The sequence below is a fragment of the Procambarus clarkii genome, chromosome 89, assembly GCF_040958095.1.
Source record: "Procambarus clarkii isolate CNS0578487 chromosome 89, FALCON_Pclarkii_2.0, whole genome shotgun sequence".
Taxonomy (NCBI): domain Eukaryota; kingdom Metazoa; phylum Arthropoda; class Malacostraca; order Decapoda; family Cambaridae; genus Procambarus; species Procambarus clarkii.
In genome coordinates, this window is record NC_091238.1 from 17,937,919 (window position 1) to 17,957,690 (window position 19,772).

At 37.6% G+C, this 19,772-nt stretch overlaps 1 protein-coding gene across 23 annotated transcripts in view; it reads left to right on the forward strand.

The window, feature by feature from the left end:
* Positions 1-19,772, forward strand: part of rhea (Talin_middle and talin-RS domain-containing protein rhea) — a 210,027-nt gene that overhangs the window by 152,567 nt on the left and 37,688 nt on the right. For all 23 annotated transcript variants that reach the window (XM_069318126.1, XM_045767033.2, XM_045767038.2 and 20 more), the window contains 9 exons: positions 929-1,071; positions 2,508-2,635; positions 3,508-3,613; positions 4,263-4,482; positions 5,016-5,193; positions 9,223-9,320; positions 13,325-13,413; positions 15,580-15,832; positions 16,782-19,718. In XM_069318126.1, coding sequence (XP_069174227.1) covers positions 929-1,071; positions 2,508-2,635; positions 3,508-3,613; positions 4,263-4,482; positions 5,016-5,193; positions 9,223-9,320; positions 13,325-13,413; positions 15,580-15,832; positions 16,782-19,718 — 4,152 coding nt within the window. The remainder of the gene's footprint in view (positions 1-928; positions 1,072-2,507; positions 2,636-3,507; positions 3,614-4,262; positions 4,483-5,015; positions 5,194-9,222; positions 9,321-13,324; positions 13,414-15,579; positions 15,833-16,781; positions 19,719-19,772) is intronic.

Here is a 19,772-nt window from a genome sequence, read left to right on the forward strand (position 1 = left end):
ATTTGGTTTAAAAGTACATATATATTTGATGCATGATACAGTGGCATATTTGTCGATATAAGATATGCATATTATATGACAATATTAATATGCAGTGCTTATACAGTATGTCAGCCTCGACCACCACTCCACCACCTGTCAGATACTCGCCATACCCATTATATACCCACACCATCTTCCACCCACACCAAACCATTATACTCATTATGTTATGTAATTATTATATGGTGGAGAGTAGGGAGAGATGCCTTTGCTCCTATAGAGTTTTCCATGCCGATCGAATTTAGTATATGGCTAGCCGTGGCTGCTTCCATTTACATTTGTATTTTACCTTTGTAAATGCACATTAATCACATTACAGTATATGTAAAAGAACATACCTCAAACACTTTATGTAGGACAGACATAAATGTAATTATCCAAGCGTAATTACAGAAGGAGAGCTGCGCTCGGGGTGTCCCGTCTTTCCATCACTCTGTCATAAAACGCTTTGAGATGCATATGTATGTATGTTGTTACAGTAACATGAAAACCACTACAATCACCTTGTGTGGTTGATTGCTCAATAAATCACTGAATTATATTATGCTTAACAGATTTCTAACCTTGACCATGGAGGACAGAAGCCAATGCTGGTTTGCATTGTAAATGTATGGCCATGTCTGTGGTAGGAGAAACAACTGTGTTCATTATACTTAATGCTCATTGCACTCCCTTAACTTATTACACCTTTATTTATTATAATTTAATAAATATACTATATATTTCCTAAACTACTGTATTATAATCTGTACTCATTATACTTAATGAATATTTTCTGTTTAACCTCATTATACTTTTAACTCATTATATTCTATACTCATCATACTCTCAGAATACTATATTCCCTTATCTTATTACACTCTATATTTTTTTTTTTACATGACAGTCAACTGGGTTGACCACAGCAAGACGCTGAGAGAACAAGGCATTGAGGAGAAAGAAATCTTGTTGCTACGACGAAAATATTTCTTCTCAGATCAAAACATTGATTCCAGAGATCCAGTTCAGTTGGGTCTACTCTATGTCCAGGTAAGTGAGACATTAAAGATTTGGGAACATTCCTTGGGGGAGTGATTAAAGTCATTACAAATCAGAATATTAGTTTATGACAAGAACATTTGGAAATTTTACTGATTCAGTGACCAGGACCAAGGATAGTATTAACCCTTAAAGGGCTAAACTAATTAAAGCTCCTACATTGTGATGCACACAAAAACAAAAATTCATAATCCATAAGGATCAATAAAATATGATGGGTTGAGCACAGAAGGTAATCACTGGTAGTGATTGAAACTATTTCAGGGCTACCGAGGTAGTGTGAGGATAGTAAGCATTTTCTCTATTTTTCTTTTACATCCTTTTTAAGAATGTTTCCTAAGTACAGTATCTGATGTTATTTGCTGTAACTACTGTGTCTCACTCACACTAACAATCCCCAGAGATTGATATTGAAATAAGTTTATTGAGGTAAAATACACACAAAGGGATGAGGTAGCTCAAGCTATTCTCACCCGTTCAGTACATCATGTTAATACATACATAGACACACATCACAAACAATAAACATATTACCAAACATTCTGAGCCAGAGATTATATCACTCAAACACAAAATGAACTTATTTGGACTTAATTTCTGCATTATTTTCTAACTGACTAAAATACCCTTCTCCATGTCTTTATAAGAAGCTGTAGGGATTTAATGCTCCAAACATTTATCCATTATTCTTTTATAATACTATTCATTGTTGTGTAAATAATGCTTCATTCATTAGTTCAGAGACTACATGACTGATGCCATAAATAGGTGCAAAGCTATGAGTACAGGCAAATGTGATTCAGTCTCTTAACACAAAGAGAGTGATATTAGTGGTGATATGATCAAAATGTATAAGTTACTCAGGAGGATAGACATAGTGCACAAGGACAGCCCAATCAACACGGGGAAGGAAAACACACAAGATATTGAGGGGGGAAGAGACATAGGAGGTAAATGTATGCTGGAAACACAAATTGAGACATGCATAAGAAAGTACTCGTATACATTGAAGGAGATAAGCCACCGAAATGAACTGAGAGAAGAGGTAGTGAAGTCGCCTACATTCACAGCTTCAAGAGCAAGTATGATAAAACACTAGGAAATCAGGGAGGAATAAGTGCATCAAATATCCATTAACATACATACAAAGTTTTACTAGCATGTTTATATTAATGAATGCAAGTGCATTACATCTGTGTACTCCCATCTGCTGTACTTGTTCTTGGAGCATATCTGTAAATATATTGTTGAGAAATATGTAGTTTTTCTAATTGTACGTATTATGGGTTATTTCATGGAAATACAGTACAAATAGGTGTGTTAATAATTTTGAGCTGAAAAAATTATTTATATTTTTATATTTATATATACTGTATATATATATTTTATATTTATGATTTTTACTGTAATACTGTAACTCCCAACAGTGCCGAGATGCCATCATCGATGGGACTCATCCCGTGACATTAGAACGTGCTTGTAGATTTGCCGGCATCCAATGTCAGATTCAGTTTGGTGATTATGTTGAAGCAAAGCATAAGACTGGTTTTCTTGAGTAAGTTACATTTTATATATGTTTATACATAAATTACAGCAAGAAAGATGTGGTGGGTGTCTTCCTAGGTTTTGACACACTAGTTGAGGAAAGCAAGTAAAGTAGTGAGGAGGGGCATATGGGGGGGAAAATATTGCAAACAATACCAAGCAGCAACTGAGAGTGGGGGGGATGCAATGCCTCATAAGTGGAGGAGGAATAACTGTGAGATGGGTGATGCAATTTGCAAGGCTTCATAGGAATCAAAATAATAAGCACAAATGGGAAAAAATACTCAAAGAATAATGTTGTAGGAAATTGAACAGTTTAAGAGCATGTTCTTTGAGTATGAAATAGTATGATTGTGTTTCATAGAGAGCAACAGAACAAATTTGGCCAATATAAAATGACGGAAAATTATTGTAGTTTGAGAAGATGCAACACACTTTCAAGTACAGTAGTTAAGTTAATAGGTAGGCCCAAGCTCACTCTCTGCCGGCATGATCAGGAGAATACAGGTAGTGAAGCTGACGAACCATAACTGTACTTGCTTCCTGAATTGGGCTCCCAGGGTAAAATATCTCAGCTTATATACTATTTCTTATCTACTTAATGTACAACATGAATTTTCATATCTAGGAATACAATAAAAAAGGTTTTGTTGCTGTCAGAAAACTTGAGTGAAGTATGTCAATTATGTTTGGTCTATAGGGAAATATTTAGAAGTGATATACTTTTTAAAAATGAAATATCTACTGTTTTTTAAGAAGAAGCATCTCCAAAGCAAGTTGGGTGGGTTGGGGAGCTAGTGCATGGGTTTCCCACCTTCATGCTGGGTGAATATGTACCTTACCAAGAGATGGAGTATATGTATAATATTTGTTCTGTTTCAGTCTCAAAGAATTCCTGCCTCAGAGTTACATTAAGACAAAGGGAATTGAGAAGATGATTTTTCAAGAACACAAATTACACGCTGGCCACAATGAGTTGGATGCTAAGGTGAGTACTAGAGTTGAGGCAGTGTGGCTCTGCCTCTCGTCTTTCTCTATCCTTCTTTATTTTATGAAATTATTTGGTTAATTTAAGTTTTCATAAAAAAAACAAATTATAATTTTAAATATACTGTATGTGCACAAAAATAACTTTCTTGTGGGAGCACAAGCAATTATTTCAAAACTGAAATGAAGCTAGTATCCTCATATATCATATTCATTTATGTAAATGTTTGTTTCATGCAGTACATAACGATTGTCACATGCAAGAACAGTTGATAGTTACAGTAATGGAAACAGTGAGAAATGAAGTTAGTGAAGTGTGGGATGTATACAGGAAATGTTTGGTTTAGAGAGTCAGGTATGTGTAGAGTTTCACAAACTGGTGTAAGAATGGTTGCAAGATGGTATTCTGTACAATGCTTTCAAAAACAAGGAAATTTTATTAGTTATGATTACTTTGTAATATTTGGTGTAATACAGTATATGCCTTTTGAATCGTTTGTATATGAATTTTCTCCCAGGGCTGACCCTCCGGTCCCAGGCACTGGCCTCCCCTCCTCCCAAGTGTTCACACAACATATCACCCATTAAATAAAACATTGAGCATTGTACAATATTAAAATCAGTTTTATTTAGTTGCATTAATATTGCAGGTTGTTTACGTTGGTGAAGCTCGGTCTTTAAAAACCTATGGAGTGACATTCTTTCTCGTAAAGGAGAAAATGAAAGGCAAAAACAAGCTGGTACCTCGGCTGTTGGGTGTGACTAAGGATTCAGTGTTGCGTCTGGATGAAAAGACCAAGGAGATTTTGAAGACATGGCCGCTGACCACAGTGAGGAGATGGGCAGCATCGCCAAACACATTCACCTTGGGTAATTAACCTGCTTATCTCAGTCTTTGTACAGTAATTTCCAGTATAATCTCATTAGGGTGTTAGTATCTACATACAAGGCCGATATCAGCCTTGTATGTCACTACAAGGCTATACAAGGATCTATGATATCCTCACAGTATGATCTGTAGGAACAATACTTAGAGAGATAATAAACAATACATGAAGGTGACCAGAATTTGTGTCAATATGCTCTTCAATAACATACTTTTGTGTTCCTTTCTGTATTATAGACCCCCTTGTGTATTCTCTTATGCCATACGATCTTGTTGCTTCAGGATCTTTCCTCTAGTGATGGGAGGTTAACTTCTCCCTAAACACTTGTCATATTCTTTCCTAGTTTAGGGACCAGCCTTGGCAAATTGTCTTGACTTTCATAATGTCTTTTCATGTACTTGAAACAAGGAGTTTCAAGCTGATGTCACATGTTTGTGTATAGTATACATGCATGAACCGGGTGGGGGGGGGGTGTTATCTGTGGTGTCTTGATTTAATAATGTATTATTTTTCTAGACTTTGGCGACTACTCCGATCAGTACTACTCTGTACAGACTACGGAAGGCGAGCCAATTGCCCAGCTGATTGCTGGCTATATTGACATCATCCTCAAGAAACAGCGAGCTAAGGATCACATAGGAATTGAAGGAGACGATGGTTCAGCAATGGTAGAAGATATGGTATCCCCTATCAGGTAAGTAGATGCAATGTGATTTCTACCCAGTGCTCTGAATGTCAAAGTGAAGAAATTCAAAGAAGCGCGGGTAAATGGCAGGAGTGACTATGACATACTTGATACTATTGAGTGGGATCAGAGCACAGAGAACATGTAATCATGCAACCTTGAACAATAACAAAATGTAGAAGGGTCTAAGGGAATGATCAATTCAAAAGATTATATTTTTGATTAACACTGTACTAAATTTAATGAAATTGTGGATATTGGTAACATAATTTCCCCTTATAATATAAAAATGGAATGACTGTTGTTTATCTCACTAAAAAAAAAAAGAGTAATATAGCTTTAATAAGAAGTTAAAGTTTTCTCAGTTTTTCGAAATATTATATTAATAAAATAAATTCAATTTTTTAAGAGTTTAACATGTGAATTACAGGTACTTTTACTTTTTATAACCCCCTAATAATACAGTGACTCACAGGTCACTGTATTATTAGGGGGTTATAAGTAGGAGCTGCCTCGTATGGACCAATAGGCCCTCTGCAGTTACCTTTGTTCTTATGTTATTATGTTCTTATTAAGAGTACTTTACCCAGTGTCTCTTGAAATTTCAAAATAGTTTTTATTTCAAAAGTTCATCATTAGTCCACCATTAGCTTTTTTTGTGCTTACCTAGTTGTGCTTACTTAGCTGTGTCTACCGATAGCAAGAACTAGCTCTAGAATCCTGCCAAGTAGCTACTGTGCTGTTGTATTTATATATCTTGAAATTGTGGTACTCTGTTAAACTTGCTCTTGAAGCTGTTAATGGTGGTTACTTCCATCACCTCTGGTCTAATCTCTTTAATCTGTCCATTTGTTTACCACTCTCGCTGCATACAAGTATGTCTTTACACTTCTCTGGCTCGTCTGTGTTGCCCCCCCCCTCCCCCTACACTTCTCTGGCTCGTCTGTGTTGCCCCCCCCCTCCCCCTACACTTCTCTGGCTCGTCTGTGTTGTCCCCCCCCTCACCTGGAAAAAGACTCTCAATTTTACTCTGAAAATATCTTCTATTATTATTTCTATGGAGAGCCCCTTCGGCTTCCCAGAGCTATACCAGGCTGATGTGTATATATTAGACCATGGCAACAGTCAATCAATGGAGTTCTAAGCCTACCGGGGACCAACGCCAGAACCTGGCTCCTTCAGAAAGGCACGAGGAGCAATGACCTATAGACACCCCCATGTAGTTGGAAGCAGTCTATATCTGCCATCTACCAGGTCAGGCACCCAGAAAGATAGAAATCCCAAAACAAACTATAGCTAATGAAAAATTGCTAACCGAAAGTCGAACGAGCAAACAGAACTCCCCAGTCAGAAAAAAGCAAACAAGCATGATGTCACCGCAGCCGCTGTCTGCGCAACTTCCCCCTCCCTGGTAGGGGGAAGGAAGGGGGTCCCAGATCTCTCACACTGGCTACCCAACCACAGTTCAGAGGCTGAAAATCAAAAGCGCGAAAAAAATAGTGACCAGAGGGAGGGAGGGAGGGAGGCATGCCGGGAGAGGCTCCTCATGCTTCTCTGAGGGGGCCAGGTTCTTGTGCTGGTCCTCGGTAGGCTCAGAAATCCATAGATTGACTGTTGCTATGGTCTAATATATATACACATCAGCCCAGTATAGCTCCGAGGAGCCTCCGGGTCTCACCCAGAAAATGGCATTTCATAACATTCAATGCTGTTTTTTTTTTTTTTTAACAGTTAATAGCTTACTATTAATTGAAAACTTTCTTATCTGCCTCTTTATATCTGTTTCTAAACTTTTATGTTATCAAGTCCTCTCTTTTCCATTTATCTTCAATAAAATCATTTCCAGTACTCTCAGCTTTTCCTCATAGATTATATTTCTTACCAGTGGAATCCTTTGTTGCATGTCTTTCAACTTTTACTATCTTAATGCCATTTTTTTTTTTTAAGTGCAGACTATACTACTGCTGCATATTCTAGCTTTGGTCTGACATATATTGTAATTAGGTATGCTTTGAAGAGATTCTTTATTGGTTTCATGTAATAATTTGTATTTTCTAAAATCTGTAGTGCACATGCAATATCTGGAAAATGCAGCGACGTGGCTAAAGGGTCCCTTGCACCCTCTACGCTCGGACACCAGGTTGTCATGACACCTTGCTGTACACAGCGAGAATGTGGACATCCTCCTCTTTGTTCTGGATGATAAATGTGAATGTTGCTATTATCATAATCATTCAGAGTAATCTATTGGTGGTGATGTCCACTTTGAGCAGGGGGTAGCATTTAACCAGCAGGGAAGTCATAGATACCTACCTTGAGGTTACCTTGAGGTTACCTTGAGGTGCTTCCGGGACTTAGCGTCACTGCAGCTAGATGGGGGAAGTGTTGTCGCAGAATCCTGTGATATATGGTTTTGTGGTTCTGGTGATGCCATGCAGTGCCACATGGTGCTGGCACACAATTTCAAAGCTTGATTTTGAATGGTTTACGTTACAGTATCATCCGCTGGTGGCTTATGTTTTGCTGGTTATGACTCATGAGATGGTATTGGTATTTCTACATGAAGTACAGCTGGTTTGTGTAGAGGTGATAGTGGGTCATTGGCTGTGTCACTAACCTAACTGGTTCCCCTCTTATGTCACTGTCCACAATCAACACTACTTCTCTCCACTTGAATTGTTGCTATTGTTCATTCTTTGTATTCTCCTCTATAACACCCACACTCTCAGGCAGGGAGGACCTATTGTCGTCACTGATATCAGAATTATCACTAGTCGTCCATTATGTGAAGAATATCCTCATTTTAACCTCTCAGGTCCTGGGAATTGGTGGTCGCAGGTGAACAGATGTGCATTTGCCATCATGGTTGTGTGGGTACTGCAGGAAGGAAAGTCTTGACCTCATAGGCACCACAACACCAGAAATCTCTGATAATTATTAACAGCCATACATAAGGTGTCTTGCGTTTAGTGAACTCAGATGTGGAAATGCCTATGTAATGGATGGAGTCATTGAGAGCTAGTTGCAGCAGAAGGGTTAAGCAAAGGTGTATAATATTTACCGTTGATGCACATCCTTTCTTCCTGTTAATATCGATTGGAGAATTATTAGAGATGAGATGAGTTGGTGGGAGGTAGATGGTGGTTGGTCATTGGGATTTATAGAGGATTACGCAACAATACAGAAAGATTTAGATGGTCTACAGGTATGGGTAGACAAGAGGCTACTGAAGCCTAATTCCAATGTAGATAATGATGTTTGGGAGAGGGGAAAAGAAGCCAGAAGGACAGCACGGTAAATATAAGGAAAGTTGTTGCAGGATTAAAAAAGGAAAGGGACCCAAACTTGGACATACTTCTTGCCTCAACACCATAGGCATATGAACAGGATATCATCAGCAGCAGTGAGAAGTTGGGAACATAAGAATGGATTTCAATGTACATTAGACCAGTCCTAGATTATGCAGCAACAACATTGCATTTATACTTGGTAAAGCACAAGAAGAAAACTTAGTAATTCTAAAGATAAGCTACATGAATAGTATCAGAGAGAGATTAAATAAGAAGACAGGCTTAGAGAACCTATTCTAATGCCGATAGAAGAGAGAAGGCCAAGATGCACAGTGTATAAGGTACCAAGGAGGACAACCAAACTCATTAGATAGTGATTTCCAGGGGCAACAGAATGAACAGGCACAGATGTTGGAAACACAAATGAGCCATTGAGATGGTAAACAAGTGGAATGAGTTTGTGGCAGCAGTGGTGCATTCAACCTCCATTCACAGCGCCAAGAGAAAGTACTGCAATGTACAGTGGTATAAATGTACCAGTTACCAAAGCTTTGAAGCTGGGATCTAGAACTAGATCTCGCTTCCTGTAGACCTGGCTAGGTAAGCACAGCTAATTAAGTTCAAGGTGAAGTGATTTGAAAGGCCCTATTTATCCCAAAACACAGCCCTCTATACTGTACTGAAGTTGCAAATGGGGAATTTGCAAGCTTGCAGGTATTTAATGAATTTTGTTAATTTGCTTTCACAGGGCCAATATTCTGCAACATGGAGACACAGGGGGAGGAGCCCATCATGTGGAGGAAGAGTCCATTGCCAAACCTGCAGTTATGAGGCCTGGAGTCAATGGTAAGTTTAGAAGCAAGTCTTAAACAAGAACAGTCAAGGAACAGCATGCGGTGTTTATGTGCTTCTGCACTGAGCGCGCACACAATACATCCAGGCAACACTGTGGTGTACTGGTTAATGCCCTGACTAGCTTGCTTTGCAAGTGAGAAAACCTGGGTTCAAACCCTGGGCAAGGTGGGACAGTTGGATACCATTCCTTTGCTGTTCACCTCTATACACCCTTGCAGTAATCATGAACCTGGATGTAAAGCAATTGGTAAAACATGTTTTTGGGAAGACATGACACTGAATAACCTTACCAGTTCCACTACTTGGTTTGAGGCTTAAATTGCAACATTACCATCTAAGTTTCCAGTCAAATTGCAAGACAAGTTTTCCTAAACCAAGTAAGCAGTTTAACCGAGATAGCTTTATTAATTTAATTATATTTTTCTTGTTGGCCGGGTTACCTTTTTCTCAACTATTTGTATACATTTACCCTCTACAGTAAGATGCACTGTATCCTCTGGATAAGTATTTTGTTGGTCTGGGATATGATATTCTTAGCATTGGTGCCACAACAAACTTTTTAAAGGTACTTAAGAGGTCATTAGAGATGCTACAGCTCCACTGGAGATCAGCTCAGTTTAGCCTGCAATAACAGACACAAGATACAATAGGACTTTGCTGTTTGCAAGGAATACATTCATGGCCACAAATGATCAAACTGCAAATGTTAATGCTAAGTGCTTGTGGGAGAGAAGGTTTGGATCCCAAAATAAAATCATTACTGAATATAGTGTTTTGAAAATAATAAATGAATTTAAAGTGGAAGAAACAAGTGAGGAATATTTGTAGAAGTGTGTGATCACCTAATTGTTAATTATGATTGTGGAGGTTGAGTTTTACCTCAGTGGTTCCACTTCTTAAACTGAAGTCAACTGCAGTTCAGATTCCAAAGCCTATTAGGCACTGTCTTATCTACGTTTTAAAGATGGATGTATGTATGTTATCACCTTAGTGTTTAATGGGTTGTGATAATAGCTCTACAAAATCTGTCTCTCTCTCCAGTTGTTGTCAGATTGAGAACCTTTATCCTGCCTTCACAATGGAACCTTTTCTGTTTCTGGCACCTGTCTTGTTGTAAATGTCTGGTTCATCTCAGTCTTTTTCTTGTACTTGACAACATGGGGGTTTAAATCAAGTTCTGCACATTCTAAGGTTGATCGGTATAGTGTTCTGAATGATTAAATGCTTTAAAATTAAACGGATTAATGATTAAAGTTTTAAAAGCTGTCCATATGCTTACTGATTTTGCATATGTTTGCCAATGTTATTCTGTTTGTTCCTCTGTGTTAAATTTGGTATATCCACACCTAGAGCTTTCCATTTCCTTTGTCCCCTCTCTTTTCCATAATCCTCATCTGATCTTTTTTCTATCCCTATTAATTTTACTTGACATTAGATGGCATTGAATTCTAGTAACCACTTGTCTGCCCAATCTTGCAGTATATTTTGACCCTCCTGCAGCATCCAGAAATTCTCCTCAGTCATTACAATTCTCAAAAGCTTAGTGTCACCTGTAACCAACATAGACCAAGCCCTGCAAGGCCCTACCTGCTGCTTCCTGCTACTGACATTTCCTCTCTCATTATACCTGTTTCATGCCTGATACTCCTTAGTCCAGTCAAGTGTCTATCCAGTAGTAATTTCTGCCTGCTTCTTTATTTTGTACAATAGTCTTTAACAGGACACAATATCAGTGGCTGCCCAGCATTTCAGACATGAACTTTCATGTTCTATATCCATGCCGTATCTCAGTTTAAAGTTTTTCTTCTCCGAAGGCGACACGATTCTCTTTCCAATTACTTTCTGCAGCACTTCACTGGGGATACATATTAAGGATGACAGTCTTGTTTTAATACTGAAAATATTAATTTATTTTGTGTGGTGATCAGTTAGTCAAGAAAGGCCTTAACCTATTTATGTTTAAAGGCCACATTTCTGTTTTGTTCTTTACACACTTGTTTTGTTTCACTTCGGTGTCATCTCGGGTTCCGGAAACTGTTCCACATCCATCTTGTACACACCTTCTTTGCATGCATGTTTCATCTTGCTTTGGTACTGCTTGAGATTCATGAAGCTGTTTTGCAGCTTCATGTTTTGCCCTTTTGTGACATTATACTGTTACATAAAGGCTGTGTAGTGGAGATGTAATATAATGCGTCAATCAGCTTATCATCCTCCATTTAATTTCAGTTTGATTGAAGTGTGTACTAAGTGGATGCTGGGAGTAGCCCTCCATCTGTAATTAACTTTTAGTATTATTTATTATTATTATTATTATTATTATTATTATTATTATTATTATTATTATTATTCATTATTATTATTATTATTCATTATTATTATTATTCATTATTATTATTATTCATTATTATTATTATTCATTATTTTTTTATGTACTATGTACAGTAGATTTTACACATACTGTATATTGCAATTAGTTGAAAATGGTTTTCTACAAAATTTGTGTCGTGTGTTCTTGGTGCATTACATATTAGTACTTTTGAACACATTTTTAGCACATATGAGCCTTTACATTAGTCAAATTGTATTACATTGCGTCCTTCACAGTCCTAGTCATGTCATTTCATACACAACCTGGATTTACGAATAATTGTCCGCTTTTGGCTATTTATCATCAAATTTGTCGTGTATATTTATGCAAAACTAAAAAAAATAGATAAATAGTAGAATTTTGTTTTAAATATGCTCTTAGGCTTTCCTCCTGGCAACACCTGTTTCTCCTGTTGTTGCATTCATCTACAAAAGTTATTTACATTGCAGTCGGTTAGATTATTGGAGTTACCATTTTCTCTCACACTAATTACCTAATTTTCTTACGAAGGTGTGGTTTGGTTTCTTAGTCAGACAGAAATACTGTTAGACTTATCGGGGTCCTTCTAGGTTAACCACTGACTTTTCCTCAGGCCAAAACCCACAACAGTTGTCTAATTCGTAGGTACTGTACCTATTTACTGCTAGGGGGGGGGGGGGAACAGAGGCATTGATTGAAAGGGAAAACATATAGCTAAAACACTTCTGTCATACCATGGTAATCATATCCAGGACCTTTTGGCTGTGAGTTGACTCCCTGAGTACTGCACGATAGGACCAATCTACCAAGTGATCCTGACTGTAAAGAGATTTTACCCCTCATATCTATCAGAATTTATTTATATTTCTATACATCTATTTCTCAGAATCTAGCCACCTGAAGCTTAGTTTTCAAATTTATGGCCATGACCCCAAATAATGTAGATGAATCAGGGACATTGAGTTTTCCCATGACACTTGCTTTACACAGTGAAATGACAATAGCATGATGTATCTATGCGAGAAGATTTGGGGCAGGGCAATAGAATCGAGGTTGCATTTCTAGAACTAGGGTGAGCTTGATCATGGGTTCAATTCCACTGCCCTACTCCAAAGATTTTCTCACTTTCTTTAGTCAAAAGTTTCTATGAAATATCTTTGTAATTCATCGAAACCAATAATTAGAGAGAGATGGTTTCATAACTTTTTTCCAAATACCATTTCTGGCACCTCCACTGAGTCGAATTCAAACCTTTGCTGAAAGAAACTCATTTAAGCTTGCAACTTCTAAAATGAATTCAAGTTCACGAAGGAACTCTAGTTTTCCTGTTGTGCTTTTATAAATAATTTACATTTCTGACATTTTTCTTGAGGTACACATTATTATTTCTGTCTAAAGTAAGAAGCTATCCAGCATTATCAATTTGTTACGAAGTTTGATGTGTTTATGCCTGACATGAATGACCTTTGTGTTCATAGTGTAATATCTTGTATATTTATTTTGTTGACTATGTGGTCATTTATTATTTTCTCTGACCTATAGTTATATACATATAGAGTATACAGTATATTTATATGTAGATGCTTTTTCATCACTTACTTTTATGGTTTTTGCTGTATTTTGAGTTGTGCATCTTCCTTGCTAGGCGCACAGAACTTCGGTACAGGCTCCATGCCCGGAGTGCAGAATGTGGCCCTTGTGGGGCAGATCAACCTTGCCCATCAGCCTCCTTCGGTAAGTAATTGACTTAAAAAAAGCCTTGTGATCGAGGTTTTGCCGTGTTGATTAATGCTTTTGTAAATATGTATAACGTTTTATGTCGATGCTACTAAACATTTTGGTCCAATCTAACAAAGCTATATGTCTACTTCATTACCCATTCTGTTAAAGATATGTAGAGCCTAAAGTAAGGTGTTCCATGGAGGATTGGCCACTGAAGCTTTGTCTTTGTCATACCTCTCTTTACAATTTTTTTTTTTTTTTTTTTTTTTTTTTTTTTTTTTTTTTTTTTGACATCTTTGGTTTAGAACATGTTGCTGAGTTTCAAACTTGTAATAATATCCAATTCTTCTACTCATATTTTATTTCTTAATTATAGTATTAGTCGGTTAAATCTGAATTCTTCGATTAGATCTGAAATTACACGTTAGTTTTCTTTATATACATGTAATATATTCATGTAATTCTTATATTATATGTATACACAATAATGTATATACTGTAGCCAACTTATTATTGAAACACTCTGCCAACCCCACAATTTGTATATTGTTACCCAATAATCTGTTCCTTAAATGAACGACCTTCTTTGCAGAACAGTATTTACCCAGGTCTTTTCTGAATCTAAACTTATCCAGTTTGTATCAGTTGTTCTATACTTTATTTTGTGCTGGCATATTTAACATCTTATCAATATTTAATTTTCATCCATTTGAATACTTGAGTAATGTGCCCTCTTGCTCCTTGCCTTTCTAAAGAATGTAAATAAGTTTTCTTAATCTTTCTTCATAAGGGAGGTTTCTAATCTTTGTCATCCTTCTTGGTACATTTTCCAAAAAAAGATTTGTAACCGATTTGTAACCGTTCGTATCTAAATGAGGACTAACAAGGGCAAGATAATGCTGAAGAGTAATATTAAATATCTTACTGTATTAGGTATGAGTCTTGTTAGGAATCAAAGCATTCTATTTGAGCATTTATACATTGATTTCTTGGCTTAAGACCTCTACTAATCATAACATCCAGATCTTTCTTTTTTCATTCAGATTTGGAAATTTCACGATAATCCAGCTGATATCTGGTAATTTTTATTATCATTTACTAGGGTTAGAACCCTGCATTTGTCAGCAATAAACTGTATTTGCTCATCTTTCATCCATTTTAAATGTAGATCATAGTCATTTTGTAGCAGTTTTGAGTAATCTGAGTTTATTTTCTACCTTATTATTGGTAAATCTGCTAATGTTGCTCCTTAGTCCTGTGTCTAAATCGTTGATATATAGTAAACAATAACAAAAACACCACACACAAGAGAAGTTGTGTGTGGAGAGCCCTGTTATAAACAACAGGGCTCTCCATACACACCTGTTTCCCACCGGGGTTTGACTCTACTTATGCTTACTTGCTGATTCCTTTGAAATAACCTAGTCCAAATCCAACTTGAAATGACTCCTCTAATACTATGCACTTCTACCTTTCGTAAAGTGCAGTATCAAAGACTGTGTAAGTCGAAACATATATAATGCCACAGTCTTTTCCACTATCAACTGCTTCAAAAATTCTGGAAAAGAATGAGAAAAATTAGTTAGACTTGAGCAGCTTAGTAAAGCCAAGTTGTGACTCCTTTGTTGTTCTGTGTGTTTCAAGATTTATATGAATGCTTTTACATATTGATTCAAGCAATTTTTCCACAATAGACATTAAGCTAATTGGTCGACAGTTTGACACTAGTTATTTATCCCCTCTGTTAAAATTTGCCACCACATTCGCATCCTCCTCCTCTGGAATATTTTTATTCTTTTTTTTTTTACATTTTAGCTATGTGTCTTTTAAGAAGATATTTTTCTTCGTAGTGACATTTTGATAGCAGTTTTTCCTTTTCTTTTTACAAGCTCCATACCTAGGAGTACTAAGAATGCAAGTAGGTGTCATGCATATGTCTCTATTGTGAACTGTTTAAAGCATGAGGGATGAGGTGCATTCTTTTGCAAAGTATATATCCATAAATCATAAGAAATTTTATGGTTACAATTTTGTTATGGTTTTTCGTGTGATAAAAGTCCACAGAATACCTGAAAATATTTGCCACACTGTAGTTTCAAGAACTGCGATATAAACTATTTATATGGATGAAAGTATTTCTCTAACATCTTATTTTCTCATCTTATGTTGTATCATCAGGTCAAGCATCCTCAAGTAACAAGTGTTCTCAGCAAGCCACAAAAAGCCCTTGTCTCTACTATTGAAACTGGGCAAGTGATTATTGGTGAATGTGCACAAAGTTTGGAGTCCAAGGCTGAACTTCCTGAACTGGGCACAGACCCAGCATCCATCAAGTGGAAGCAGGTAACCCTTGACTCAAACAAGCAGACAGTCACGAGTCAGATTGCTGCCATGAATGCTGCCACTGCAGAAGTTGTCACACTAACATCATGTAAGTCAAAGTTAATATTTGCTGCATAATATTGAATCCATAAACATATATATATATATATATATATATGTCGTACCTAGTAGCCAGAACTCACTTCTCAGCCTACTATTCAAGGCCCGATTTGCCTAATAAGCCAAGTTTTCCTGAATTAATATATTTAATATAATTTTTTTCTTATGAAATGATAAAGCAACCCTTTTCTCTATGTATGAGGTCAATTTTTTTTTATTGGAGTTAAAATTAACGTAGATATATGACCGAACCTAACCAACCCTACCTAACCTAACCTAACCTATATTTATAGGTAAGGTTAGGTTAGGTAGCCAAAAAAAGCTAGGTTAGGTTAGGTTAGGTAGGTTAGGTAGACGAAAAAACATTAATTCATGAAAACTTGGCTTATTAGGCAAATCGGGCCTTGAATAGTAGGCTGAGAAGTGCGTTCTGGCTATTAGGTACGACATATATATATATATATATATATATATATATATAATATATATATATATATATATATATATATATATATATATATATATATATATATATATATATATATATATATATATATATATATATATATATATATATATATATAAATAAATAATACACACACACACACATACACACACATATATATATATATATACAGGAGTTATTGACTATAAAATATTTAATATCAAGAACAAAACAGTAATCAGCATCTTCACATATTATCCTGTTTCAGATCAGCATTAATTGAGATAATTTTGTTTATAATACTAATGTCTAGTATTACTAAATACAGTATTTTTAAGAATTTATCTTAGGTTGTTTTAACTTGTGATAAAATAACCTGACTGTGAATAGCCTTTACAGACAGAAATAACCTTTCTGTAAAGTGACTAAGTGCAATGCTTATTATATTTTTCCCCATTTTATTTGGTCAATAAATTGTCTTTCCATTTTTCAGCTGTACATGAAGAGGTTGATCACACTGCTGTGGGTGCTGCCATTCATACCATCACATCTAATCTGCCAGAAATGACCAAGGGGGTTCGCATGATTGCTGCCTTGCTTGAAACTGAAAATGAATCAAATAATCTTTTAGGTGCAGCAAGGGTTCTCTGCAATGCCTTTTCTGACTTATTGATTGCTGCTGAACCCGAGAGAAAAGAACCACGTCAGGGTTTGCTTACAGCTGCTTCTCAAGTTGGAGAGGCATCCAACGTTGTCCTTCACACTGTTGATGCTCAGTTAGATCACGAAACTCAAGATATTCTTCTAGGACTGGCTAAGGCTGTTGCAAACACCACTGCAGCTCTTATCCTCAAAGCCAAGGCAGTTGCATCACGCTGTGAGGATCAAGACCTCCAAAATGTTGTAATTAATTCTGCCACTGCATGTGCTCTAGCTACCTCCCAACTGGTAGCATGTGCTAAAGTAGTAGCCCCAACTATTGATAGCCCTGCATGTCAGAGTCAGCTAATTGAAGCTGCAAAGGAAGTTGGTCGTGCTGTTGAATGCATGGTTCAAGTGTGCCAACGGGCCACTCAAGATGATATACTACTTCGTGATCTCTCCCAAGCAGCAGCTGAAGTCACTCGAGCTCTCAATGATCTTCTAAACCACATTAAGACTGCAGGGGAACAAAGAGGGCGTCTCAGTGTTCACGATGAAGCTGTGGAAACGATCCTTATATCAAGTGAAAAGTTATTTGCTTCTCAGGGTAATGCATCAGAAATGGTAAGACAGGCTAAGATTTTGGCACAAGCCACATCACACCTTATACAATCTATTAAATACGAGGCAGAAACCCAAGATGATTTAGATCTGCAGAACAGATTATTAGCTGCAGCTAAACAACTTGCTGATGCCACAGCAAAGATGGTAGAGGCTGCCAAGCAGTGTGCTTCAAATCCTAATGATGAAAATAGGCAAGTATTACTTAGAGAAGCTGCAGAGAATGTTCGTGTTGCAACCAATGCTGCTGCAGCCAATGCACTGAAGAAAAAGATTATTAAGCGCTTGGAGAATGCTGCTAAGCATGCTGCTGCCACAGGTACTCAGTGTATGGCTGCTGCCCAGGGTGCCGGTCCACACAACAGTAGTCCACCCACTCAGGACGAGTTAATATCTGACTGTAAATCAGTAGCCGATGTTATTCCTCGGCTTGTGGAAGGTGTGAAGGGTACTATCAACACTCCAGACTCCCCACGTGCTCAGTTGGCCCTCATTAATTCATGCAACCAGTTTCTACAGCCTGGTACAAAAATGGTAGCCTCTGTGAAAGCGGCTTTACCCACTATCTCAGACCAAGCTTCTGCCCTCCAACTAAATAATTCTTCCAAGCAGTTTGGCCAAGCACTGGTTGACCTTAGATCTGCCATTGGAAAAGCTCAAGAAGCTTGTGGATCACTAGAAATTGACTCTGCATTAGATGCCATTCAGTATCTCAGTGATGATCTTAATGATCTTAAAAAAGCAGCCGAAACAGGTACTTTACGACCTCTTCCAGGTGAGACTCCGGAGAATGCTGCGCAGCAACTTACAAATTCTAGCAAGACTGTAGGCTCCACCATGGCACAGTTACTAACTTCATCTTCCCAAGGTAACCAACATTTCACAGGCTTGGCATCTCGTGATACTGCACAGGCCCTCAAAGAATTTTCTGATGCAGTTCGAGGTGTTGTCGCTACAACCACGGAGCATACTGTGAGGACTCGACTGATAGAAGCTGCACGAGAAGTCATGATCAAGTCTTCAGAGTTAATTGAAGAGGCACGTATTGTGGTACAGGGCCCTCAGAGTGTTGCTTCACAACAGAAGCTTGCTCAGGTTGCTAAAGGAGTATCACAAGCTCTCAATATGACAGTTAATTGCTTACCAGGACAGAAGGATGTTGATGATGCTATAATGAGCATTACAGACTCTACTAATGATTTGGATGCTGGCAGGTTCCCACGTAGCTCAAAACCATATGGCGAGTTGCAGTCTGAACTGAGCAATGCTGCTGCTGAACTCAACAGTGTTACTTCAGAAGTGGTGACCTCGGCACGTATGTCAACACAACATTTGGCAACGTCATCTAAGAAATTCTCTGGTGCTTTTGGCAGTTTAATGGGTGTTGGCATGGAGATGGCTGGTACTGCTCAAGATCGTGAAGTACAGGGACAGATAGTTATTAGCTTGAAGAGCGTGTCTATGTCCTCATCTAAGTTGTTAGTATCTGCAAAAACAGTTTCTTCAGATCCTAATGCACCCAATGCTAAGAACCAGCTGGCAAGTGCTGCACGTGCTGTTACTGACTCCATCAACAATCTCATCAATGTGTGCACTTCTGCTGCTCCAGGGCAGAAGGAGTGTGATAATGCTGTTCGTGCTATTCACTCAATGAAGCCTCTTCTTGACCATCCATCTGAGGCTGTTACCGATATGTCGTACTTTGAATGTTTGGATACTGTCATGGATCGCTCGAAGAGTCTAGGGGATGCCATGACTGGCATTGCTAACCATGCCAAGAAATTGGAACATGACAAATTTGGGTATGCTGTAAAAGATGTGAGTAATGCTATCTGTGGACTGGTTGAGAGCGCTGCTCAAGCTGCGTACCTTGTTGGTGTGTCTGACCCTTCAAGTGTTTCTGGACGTCCTGGATTAGTTGATCAGTCTCAGTTTGCTCGTGCAAATCAAGCTATTGTTACAGCTTGCCAAACTCTCACTGACTCAAACAGCAATCAACAGCAGGTCCTTAGTGCAGCAACAATCATTGCCAAGCACACAAGTGCCTTATGCAACAGCTGCCGTGTTGCATCTGCCAAGACCAACAATGTAGTGGCCAAAAGACATTTTGTGCAATCTGCTAAAGATGTTGCTAATGCAACTGCTCACCTGGTTAAGGAAATTAAGAGTAAGTATGAATGTAACTTTTTCATGGTTTTCCCTTTTTATGATCTATTTTGTC